General features: G+C 46.5%; 1 protein-coding gene across 1 annotated transcript in view; it reads right to left on the bottom strand.

Moving 5' to 3' along the window:
• UBE2O (ubiquitin conjugating enzyme E2 O) overlaps positions 1 to 12,104 on the bottom strand; it is a 30,953-nt gene that overhangs the window by 9,362 nt on the left and 9,487 nt on the right. The window contains exons 5-12 of the mRNA XM_078610787.1: positions 9,542 to 9,605; positions 8,323 to 8,466; positions 7,148 to 7,260; positions 5,498 to 5,654; positions 4,432 to 5,198; positions 2,791 to 2,945; positions 1,351 to 1,469; positions 501 to 635 (exon numbers count right to left, since the gene is read on the bottom strand). Of these exons, the coding sequence (XP_078466913.1) occupies positions 501 to 635; positions 1,351 to 1,469; positions 2,791 to 2,945; positions 4,432 to 5,198; positions 5,498 to 5,654; positions 7,148 to 7,260; positions 8,323 to 8,466; positions 9,542 to 9,605 (1,654 nt within the window). The remainder of the gene's footprint in view (positions 1 to 500; positions 636 to 1,350; positions 1,470 to 2,790; positions 2,946 to 4,431; positions 5,199 to 5,497; positions 5,655 to 7,147; positions 7,261 to 8,322; positions 8,467 to 9,541; positions 9,606 to 12,104) is intronic.

Raw genomic sequence — 12,104 nt, forward strand, 5'->3', positions numbered from 1 at the left:
TTTATCCTGGAGGAATCTGATGAGCTATGAAGTTCATTTTTTCCACACATGTCCAGTAGGGGAAGGTCGGCAAGTTACTGTATCGGAGTCCAGTCTCTTCCTGTTATCCGTGATTATCACAGACCACAGGCACGGTAGTCGACCGCAAGCCGAAATTATACAAGTCTGTATTTATTCATGACCTTTCTCACGGATCACAGGAGTAATTTTTGGAAATGGTAGGAAGTGGACTCCGCTTCCTAATATTTCAAAACATTAGTCCACAATTTTTGAATATTTGTGGGTTTGGTCTCTCCCTTCATCACAATTTAAATACGTTCCTCTGTAGTAACAAAGGCATTTATATTTCCAATACTTCATTGCTTTATTAAATCACAAGCCATCTCCTCAGTCATGTTAAGTAACACTTGTACGAAGAAAAAACAATTTGAAAACAGCATCCGTGTCTAATATACGACACACATACATATATATATACGCACATGCGGCTGCACAATTACCTCCTCGGTGGTTGGGATTATCATCCCGGTTTTGCTCAAACGGATAACGGTGTCGGAGATCTGGAACTGAAAGTCTACGTGGTCAGAGATATCGTAAACGCTGACATCCTCTTCATGATGAAGCAGTTCCGGGTCCTGTGAACAGATTCCAAGAGAGACAGTTTCAACGACAACCAATTACTGTCCATAGAGGGGTTTTTTTGGTTAGATCGCGTAAATATAAATGTGTCGTTAAACCCGCCACGACCCGAACACACACAGGCAATTAGTGAGGTTTGTCACGCAAGCAAAACGTACCAATTCGTTACTAGTTCAGCACACGGATGTGTTGGCGAGTAAATGCACAACATTTACAATTGGGTTTTACTCTCCAACACACCGGTGTGCTGAACTAGTAACCCACAACATTTACAATCTTTTTTGCCTTACCCACTCTGAAAACTCCATATGGGGAAGGTTTATAGTATTCCTGCCACTAAAGCACAATGCCTCACACGTGCTCCACAACTCGTTTTGCAGTGAGGCCCAACGAGTTTAGATCGGATCCACTTGTACATTGCATCCTCTGACAAACAACATGGAATCGGTGGGGCACGATTGTAAAGAATTATCAATTCGCTTCATTTCTTCGTCCGGTAGCAGATTTAACATGATGACGATAACGATAGTGATGACGAAGAAACACACTTGGACGTGAACAGCATCTGTTCCCACGTCGGTACAATCACATTACGTCTAAGACAACTTTTCACAAATGTGTTGAATGTATAGGCAGCAACACGTGAAGAGCTCTCTGGCAAAAACTGGGAGGGGCATGCCGGTACCATACACGTCAACGCTGGGCTCTCACCTTCATGCCAAAGCGGTCCGTATCCAAGGTGTACCATGCGATGCAGCAGGTTCGACCCCTGTGGTCGGCAGACTTGACCACGCCGTACACTTCCTTGGGCTCGTTATAGATCTTTGACTCTGCGGAACATTTACGACAGGGACTTTGACAACTCTGTAAACAAACTGAAAAACTGCGTAGACAGTGGTGGCTGGGTAGAAACGTGGCATGGCGATTAGCGTGGTGCGCTGAGAACCGGACGGATTTGAGTTAAATTCCCGGTCATGGTTTTCGTCAGCGGCGACTGATATTCAAAACGGTCCTAGGCCTCGCGTCTTCACCGACTCGCACTGACCAGCACAGAGAAGTATAGCCGAGCAAGATCTCACGCCCAATACGGTGTGTGGGGAGGCCGTGATCTACTGGTGGAACTGATTTTTTTAATATATTGGACGTCATGGATTGTCACGTGATCAACAGCATGGGAATGCACCGTGCGGTTTGAACACTCTCGGCTGCCTATCAGTTCAACCATTACAGCATGTGAAGTGCATTCGATTATTGATTACGTGACTTTTGGAATCTATAATTGATTGTATAAACGATTCATACACCAAATAGATACCTTTTTCAAAGCATCAAGTCTGCATTAACTACACATACCTTTGGCAAATCATGCACACAAACATGTTCTGATAATATACGCATTTTCTTTGAAACGGATTGGCCTATACCAGAGACAGCCTGCTTCATGGCCTTGTCTCATCACCAGTGTTAGACCATAAAACGCCAAAAGGACAATATCTTGACACCTGGTTTCTTGTCAGAAAGGGTCAAATATATTCTTATTTTTCACATTTTTTTTGATACTGGCAAAAGAAGTTTCATAGACGCAGAAACGATTCTTGGCAATCAACAATCGATGCACAAACCGATGTATGTAACATTACAAATAATTTGCAACCATTTTAAATAATCGATTTTTTACAAACAAGAATGAAAAAGTGGCGTTCATGCAAATTGCATCTCACAATTGCCAAGTAATCACAGACCAGCGGGTAGACAGTCAAGGCGGTGAGCCGGTAACAATTGCCCAAGCTGTGTGGTCCTATACATATAAAGATGTTTTCAGCCAATAAATGCATGTTAATAGATAGGTGGGAGGAAACCGGAGCACTCGGAAAATACTCACAAGTGCGAGGGGGCAACACTCGATTCCATAGGGAATCGAGATGGAAAGATTAGTCCACACACTTTCATGTATCACACACTTCTGGCATGCCAGGGTATGGCACCTCGACGCCCCCTACAAGGGAGGGAGTTTCGCAACATTTGTGCGATCCACCAACCCTCATTTCCACAGCGCTGCAATTCGGGCGCGCACACCCACCACCGTCCCACCATATTCGACGTACGAGCTGCGAACGCGACATCGGATGTCCGTCTATGATCGATGCTCACCTCGTTTGTCCATAACAAATGTCCCAGGCCAGAATTCATTTTCATCCATGTGTTGCACAGGAATCAAGTCATTGGATCGGATGTTGACCTCCACTTGCCCGTTCTGCCACATCACGTCCGCGTACGTCTTGGTGTGAACCACCTCCACTGCCAGCCTGGAACATGCAAGAGGGAGACGCTAATTACAGCAGCAATAGAAGAAGAAAAAACTCACTTAAGCAGCCAACTCCAAATTATCCGTGGATGGATTTTCCGTGGATGCGGAATAAAGGTATGTAATCCGGTCTCTAGTTATACAAGCTGCTCCTCGCTCTGTGCGCATCTGTGTCTCGGTACTCAAGTGACCACAAACACACCGGCAAGTGACCAATCACTTTAAGAAACAATGAAAACAACACTGCCGGTCTAGATCATCATCATCACCACCATTCTACGTAATAAAACAATACATATTTACATGTGTGCATAACCCGTGATTTGTATTTCCACTCCAGATAATCGTGAGTTGACTGTTGTCGGCTAATGTCCAAGTAAAAATATACGTGGGTGGTATTAGTACAAGAGCAGTATCATATTCTTTGGGTCTTTCGGTACAGTCACGTAGATAGGTTATTCACGTTGTGAATTACACCGAGATAGTCGGGGAACAAACACAAATCAGAAGCATCCCCACATTGACGTGGCGAGACTAGGACGCGTGCTGTGAACGGGGAGGTACGATGGCGGAGAGAGAGAAGCACCGTGATGGAGTGGTGGCAGCCAAAGGAAAGGAGATAGCACGTCCAAGGGGGTGACCGCCACAGAGATGGAGCGATGGCATTGGCTCGTGTGCGGGAGTGTGATGGAAACAATAAAAAAAAAACGATCAACTAATTTTATTTTGGCAGGTAAGGCCCACTGAGCCACGCAGCTCTTTTTCAGAAGCGACCTGGCAATCACAAGTGACAGCTCAACAAAAGTGGCTTATCACGTGCAAATTTTTAGCAGCCAAATACTCCTAAACGGGCGATGTTGTTTCTAATTGTGAAGGGAAAAAACAGAGGACCCGGACAAAAATCCACACGACCACGGGGAGAACATGCAAACTCCAAATATACAGCAGGAGTCAGGGACGGGATCGAAAACACAACCTCCTGCGTACCATGCCAAGCAGATAACATCTCACCACTGCGGCGCCCATGCATTATGGCATTTGCAGGACCGTGAGAAACTGACAGGCATTTTTTTTCACGTATAAAATGGTCCGGGCAACTATCGATGCCAACGACTGCCACCACCAACTGCCTTAACACTGGGCTATTGTGTCTGGGCCTGTCGTGTTCAGCCACGGGAGGGGGAGAGTCAACGATGGGGGGCGGCAGGCAGGTGTGGTCCATGTGTTGCCACTATACGATAGTTACATGCCATGTGAGGGTCACGAAAAGACAGCCCATAAAGCTCCGTAAAATGGATTTACTGATGGGAACTTTAAAAAAACCATGAGCAGACAACGCATTGCCTTGGGCAGCCCTTTCAAAAGGAGTCGATTTCTTCACGGTGTTCAAGCGGCGACCTCGCCAAACAAGTCAGTTACACGGGATGCGGGCACCTCTCCTGGCTCAAGCGCCACGCACTTCCGCCGGACGGACGGCGCGCGCTCACCTGTCACCACAACGGATTTCACGGGTGACCTTGGGCTTGCGCTTCTGTTTCATCTTCTTCTTGAGCTTCTTCACGTTGAGCGGAAGCGGCTGCTTCCTTCTGCCGGGCGGCCAGCCCTGGGAGGATGCCGTGGAACTCATGGAGGAAACGGAACTGGTCTCGTCGCTTTCGTCCGTCCAATCCGCTTCGCCGTCCTCCAGCTCCGACGTGCGTCCGGTCGGGGACACCTTGGCCCTCTTGGAGCCGGAGACGGGTTTGAACATGCCGTCGCTCTCTCCCTGCCTCTTACCGTCGTCGTTCACCACCGCGCCGTCGCTGCGAGCGGCTTCGCGCACGACGACGTGATTCTCGTTGCCCGCCACTCTGCTTTTTAAGTATTCCTTGACGAAGCTCTGGAGCAACACCGGCAGCTGCTCGTCTTCCTCCTTCTTCCCGTGCAGGTAGGCGAGCAACGCCCGCCCGCCTGGCTGCTCCGTGAAGTGGTCAACGGAGAAACTGTGGCAGAAAGGCGTGCAGCTAATCGTCACCAAGTCATTGGAGATGCTCAGGGTGTGGTTCTCCCAAACTAGACTCCTGTCGCCAAGCGCAACCTCATGTTCCCCAAAGGCCCCTCGCTGCTCGTCTGCAATATCTTCGCAATTTTCATCGTTTTTTTCCACCGTGGACTCTTTCCCTTCACCGTTTACATCGTCCGCGGCAGCCAAGTCTCCAGCCAGCCGGCTCGCCGAGTTGCTGGGAGACATGCACACCACATGCAGCTCTTCGCTCTGCAACAACACACGACAATATAAATTCACAACTGCCCGCTCCTGTAAACTACACAGTGATTGCCACGTGCAACCGCAGCAACATACGCCGTGCTCCACACTCGCGTTACAACCAAACGACAAGAAATGCCCTCACAATGTGGTCGTATCTCGGAAGCTAAGCAAGTTGAGTCTGGCTAGCACGATCGAGAGTGAGAAAAGCACAAAAGCACGCCAAGCAACTGTAACGTTTCACACACCCTCCGACGATCATAATGCGCGCTATTTGCGTGTTCACGACGTTCCATCACGACACCTACCTTGTCATCGTCAACATTTTCATTCAACGGCGGGTTCCAATCAAAGAAGTCCTTGTCTGGTTTGCCGTGCAAGATTTTGGCGCTGGAGCTGATGTTGTACATGACGCGCTCCCCCATCATCATTCGTGCGTGGTCGTAGAAGTTTAATCTCTGAATTCTGGAGAAACGAAGCATTTGCGGCGAAGGATAAGTGGGACACCACGTAGTCATCCGACGATGGTCAGAGAAAACAGACAAGGGTACGAATCACTCCCACAAAATAATGAAAGACATTCATATCTGTCTGTTTGTGAGATTTCTGGACCAATGTTTTGCATCTTTTTTTTTTACGAATCAGGTAAGCTCTATGACCAGTGTAGACTCTGCGAGGCCAATCGGCAGTCTCGCCACCGAAATAAAAACTGCGAGATTGCATTCTGCTAAAAGCAGTACAGCAAAACTGTACAAATTGCATCATGCTCATCCTGGGTGGATTGTGAGAAATACTTATGTAATAAATCAAACACGTATCAAAATTAAAATTGTCATCTTCATAACAAATCCAAGACCTTACTAAAAATTTCTAGACGCAGTGAAGCTTTTTTATTCATATTCTTAGGTTTTTTCGGTAAAGTCACGTAGGTAAAACATCAAAATTAATGAAAATAAAGCTTTCTTTGATAAAAAATATATAAAATACTTTAACATATTCTAAAAAGTAAGATGCATCCAGAACTTGTACCACGTGTGACAACAAAGCGACGCCGATCTGGTCTCGCACATACACACACCTGCAGGATTATAACGTGCGCCGACAACTTTTCGTCAAATATACACGTGGGAAATGTGCCTCTACTAATCTGGAGAATATGGTACTCATCTTCTTGGTTCTTTCGGTAAAGTCACGTAGAAGGGAAGTAATAAAATAATAAAAACAAAACATAATAAAATAATTCTCACGACGTTTCGGCCACAACGCAAGCAGCCGTCCTCAGGTGAAGAATGAAACACCACCAAGCTTCTTCACCTGAGGACGGCTGCTTGCGTTGTGGCCGAAACGTCGTGAGAATTATTTTATTATGTTTTGTTTTTATTATTTTATTACTTCCCTTCTACGTGACTTTACCGAAAGAACCAAGAAGATGAATCCCTGCAGTCACGAAAGCTTTAAATCGAAAAATATGGTACTCCTATTAAATATTACTCACAAAATAAACAAGCGAGCATCTCATTCACATATCCATCTCTCCCAGATAAAAAACATTCTTACACACATAAAATAATATTATTTTTATATCTACGTGGCTTTACGGAAAGACCCAAAGAATATGAATTCCTGCAAAGATATGCAGTGTCTCATCAGCAGTCCAGATTTCTTAAAGCAATGCTACTGAACTGCCCATCTTACAGGCAAGGACCCTCTCTTCGACATGGAGTCCCTAGTCTGACGCAAATTTATGCAATGCAGAACAAAAAATAATCATCAGCATCATCATCGTCGCTGTGTTGAATATGAATAACAAAATAAATAAACTGGCAGGGTCTTCTTTCCTTCTTAAATATTATTAGGTGTGTGTGTCGATGATAGTTGACCGGGGACAAAGATGAAAGGCATTAACCAGCCTCACACTTGGCTACGTGTATCAATATGCATAATGCCGATGGTGGTACCTTGGTAGGAGCTCTTGCGTAACGATTGAACTCGGAGGGTCTATGGAAGAGACTGCTTTCCCAGAAGAGTAACCCATGGTGATCCACCGCACTTCCATCGTGGCCACTTCCACCTGCAAGGGGAGACGACAACGGTGTACATTCACGCTTGAATTTTTACAGAAATATGTTCCACCGTAAAAAAAATCAACAGACTTCTTAGAATCCTGCCAACAGTGTACAGTATAACCTAAGTTGGACCATCGTCATGCGGTTGTTCGCATGCTGCGCTAAGATTGCAGCGACGCCATTTCGAGGCATCGTTGGTGACATCACAACCGGTCCCTGGGTTAATTCACTCGCAACCCGGATAATCCACCCACGGATAAGTCGAGAGATAACTGTATGCGGCTGCCGGCATACTCTTTGGTTCTTTCGGTAAAGTCACGTAGTTTATGTATCCGGATGGTTTCATAAACAGACATAACTTCAACCGAGAAGTTGGATACAAATTGAGTAATCATTGGAAGGATGTTATTAACCAGGTAAAACCTTAACTGTTTATGGTTGTTCCATCATATCTGCCGGGTACTCGTCTATTTTTCCTAGTTAATTTCCCTCTGCATCTTCAGCGTTTGGCATTGTTGCTGCATTGGCATTGTTGCTGCATTGGCATTGTTGCTGCATTGGCATTGTTGCTGTATTGGAACTGTTGCTATATTGGCATTGTTGCTGCATTGGCATTGCTGCTGCATTGACATTGTTGCTGCATTGGCATTGCTGCTGCATTGCCATTGTTGCTGCATTGGCATTGTTGCTGTATTGCCATTGTTGCTGCATTGCCATTGTTGCTGCATTGGCATTGTTGCTGTATTGGCATTGTTGCTGCATTGGCATTGCTGCTGCATTGGCACTCGTGCACCGCCCGTGCTTCTGGTGTTGTTGATGCACTTGGGCTACACCCATCCCCAAACCTTTATAAACAGTTTGCCTTTAGAGGCTGACTCCTTTGCCTGATGACGACCGCTTGTGTTGCGATCGAAACGTCGTGATTTGTTTTATTTTATTCCTAACTACGTGATTTTACCGAAAGAACCAAAGAGTATGGATTCCTGCAGTCACGAAAGCTTCAAATCAAGGCTGCCGGCATGTTGAACGACGTGATAATTAGTGAAGGATGTTAGGTCAGCTCTTACCTTCTCCACCAGAGCTTTAAAGTTGCTTTTCTTTCGGATAACTGGCTTCACACCAGACAACCATTGCACGTTCGCAAAGGACTTGGATGGCCCAATGAGCAACTGGCTGGGGTAGAACCCCGAGTGCTCGCTGAAAAACACTCCCTGAACAACGCGCACACAACGAAACGGCACGCAGTGGCAACAAAAGAGCAGAGTGAGTGGTTTACGCCGGTTCATGCCGTGCGCTCGGGAAACAATGAGGATTTAGGAACCAGTCAATATAATGCTGGCAAAAAATTCGAAGCGCTACATTTATGTAATATATTTTTTTTAAATGTGCTCGTGTGCAGGTACTGGGTGGCTTTTGCGTGGCAGGATCATGAGAGACGGCGACGGTTTGGGGAGGCCTTCATTCAGTAGAAGATTGATAAAGGGCTCAGGATGATGAATTTAAGCGAGGGGAGTGGTGATGCAGCGGTTAGCGCACTGTGCTATAAACCCGGCGACCTGGGTTCAATTGCCAGCCATGGCTAACATCGACGGCACGTGATATCCAAGATGGTCCTTGGTCCACCGTTCCCCTTCAGCAACCCATATCGACCTGTGTGGTGAAGTATGGCTAAACAAACCCTCCTTGCCAAACACAGAGCAGGGAGGTTTCCACCAAGCAGTGGATTGCCAAAAGGGGCGTACATAATTATTATACAAGTGAAGTGACATTTGAGGGTGTTGATCAAATAATAACAATCATCATAATGGTCTACGTTTACCCAGAAGAGTCTTAGTCTTTTACAGACTACTTTTCAGAAGGGTTACGCATTTGACCAATTCCATTTGCGAGTGCTTGCCACGTGTGAGGTACGCAGGGTACACCCAGAGAAAACCCAAGAAAACAAGCGGGAAATACCCAAAACTCGGCCACAAACGGGTAAAATAATCCATTGTACCTGGCTGCCTCACTGGATAAACCCTACAATACCTGGCATTCCCATGCAGTCATCCATCCAAGTGTTATTGAGGCTTAAAACTGCTTGGATTCTGAAATCCTGACAAAATCTGCGACATTGAGGATGATTTGCCCGGGCGTAAATGTAAGCATTTAACGTTTAACTTTTAGATAGACTTTTCAAAAGACTGACACCAGGTATTAAAAAAAAAAGGTCATACACTAACTTGTGGTGCAATGGCAATACATTTTAAAAACAAAGATCACGTGTGAACATTGGTAGAGCTTTACCGAGTCACTTGGGTGAGGATTCACGTCTTGAAGTTTGCAGGCGTCGTCCACGCTCATGGCACACCTACAACGGTAGAATACAAATCACATCAACACACCCACACCAGTAGAACACTAAACACACCAACCCACCCACATCAGTAGAACACCAATCACACCAACCCACCCCACACCAGTAGAACACCAATCACACCAACACACCCCACACCAGTAGAACACCAAACACACCAACACACCCCACACCAGTAGAACACCAAACACATCAACACACCCCACACCAGTAGAACACCAAACACATCAACACACCCCACACCAGTAGAACACCAATCACACCAACACACGCCACACCAGTAGAACACCAAACACACCATCACACCCCACACCAGTAGAACACCAAACACACCATCACACCCACATCAGTAGAACACCAATCACACCAACACACCCCACACCAGTAGAACACCAAACACACCATCACACCCACATCAGTAGAACACCAATCACACCAACACACCCCACACCAGTAGAACACCAAACACACCATCACACCCACATCAGTAGAACACCAATCACACCAACACACCCCACACCAGTAGAACACCAAACACACCATCACACCCACACCAGTAGAACACCAATCACACCAACACACCCCACACCAGTAGAACACCAAACACACCATCACACCCACATCAGTAGAACACCAAACACACCATCACACCCACATCAATAGAACACCAATCACACCAACACACCCCACACCAGTAGAACACCAAACACACCATCACACCCACATCAGTAGAACACCAAACACACCATCACACCCACATCAGTAGAACACCAATCACACCATCACACCCACATCAGTAGAACACCAAACACACCATCACACCCCACACCAGTAGAACACCAAACACACCATCACACCCACATCAGTAGAACACCAAACACACCATCACACCCACATCAATAGAACACCAATCACACCAACACACCCCACACCAGTAGAACACCAAACACACCATCACACCCACATCAGTAGAACACCAAACACACCATCACACCCACATCAGTAGAACACCAATCACACCATCACACCCACATCAATAGAACACCAATCACACCAACACACCCCACACCAGTAGAACACCAAACACACCAACACACCCCACACCAGTAGAACACCAAACACATCAACACACCCACTAACACCAATCACATCAACACACTGTCCGTCATGCTGAGCACATGCTACTCCTGCCTATGGACCATGAGTAACTTGGTAATCGAATGAAAAGTAAATTTCAACATTTAAAAGTTAAGAAATTACGTCAAATCCAGTATGAGGAAGGTGCAGCAAACACACTTTGACATTCTGTAAATAGTTCCCCACCCCCCCCCGTATCAAAGTTAATCATAAAAGTTTAAAGAAATACAATTCAGTGAAAAACACTTTGTGATAGATGTTGTGAAATAATTGGTAACCAGGCCTGAGAGCATCATCTCATGAAACTTGACGGCTCAGTGTAATCACCGGTGGCCGAAAACTCCGATCAGACTCAGGATTTAAGCTCAGAGCTCCAGCGCTATCCTCGGAGCCACCAGGCCACCTCGGCGCAGAAGGCCTTGCACAGGACGGCTTGACAAAGTGATTCTCCTGAAACCCTTTCAAATAAATTAATCAATCGTGCGATCTCTTTGCGAGAGCTTGGGTGGCTGCCTAGGATCCCCACTTTCTTGTCCTCTGCCCTGATGATGCATTTGTTTTACCTTGGGACCACTCTGCTCCTCTGTGAGGTTATCAATCCATTGGCTGTCAGTCGCCACCCTTTTGTGGTCTAGTTGCGCGTATCTTTGCCGAGGTCTTTCTGCAGGCTCGTATGCAGAATGGCGTAACAAAAATTTGACAAATCTCTTCCAATTAAACTATCCATTAACTCGTCTCCAGTCTTTGTCATTCCTCGGACCTCACAATTGTTTAGAACGCAGTCCTTTCCGTTTTAGTGGGGTGGAGGGGCAGTCGTCTGGCTGGTAGGTTAGGGTCGGGTTTGGCAGAGGGGGCTACCTGCCTAGGCTTAAGTACACACTCATCATCATAATCATCGTTTATTATTTATAAATGCTCCTCCCATACAATACATCACGAGGCGCCAGCCAGTACATTCCCTCTGCTGCCACCACCACCACCACTGTCTACAGGCTTCTCCCAGACTCCCAATGTAACCGTGCCCGCCACTGCAGTTGATGTGTAGCTACAGGCAGCCCAACCAGTGAATGGCAACTCCATGCCCAATCGCTGCCACCAGACCACGAGGGGCGGCGGGGGGGGGGAAGGGGAAATTAAAACTACAATACCACTGTTAACAAACATCGTACATGGACAGCCTCTGTCAATCTGCTGCTGGAAGCGGGGCCTCCCCCATGCCGTGTGGGTCGTGGACAATACTTCACCGCGCTGGTCACAGTGGGTAGGTGAAGGCGGCTACAATAGCAAATACACGATTACAGTGTGTGAGCAATGCATTCAAGGATTTGCACGCTTATCAGCGCAATGGGCTCCCAG

This window comes from Lampetra planeri, chromosome 35 (genome assembly GCF_965212315.1).
Source record: "Lampetra planeri chromosome 35, kcLamPlan1.2.h2, whole genome shotgun sequence".
In the NCBI taxonomy this organism is placed as follows: domain Eukaryota; kingdom Metazoa; phylum Chordata; class Hyperoartia; order Petromyzontiformes; family Petromyzontidae; genus Lampetra; species Lampetra planeri.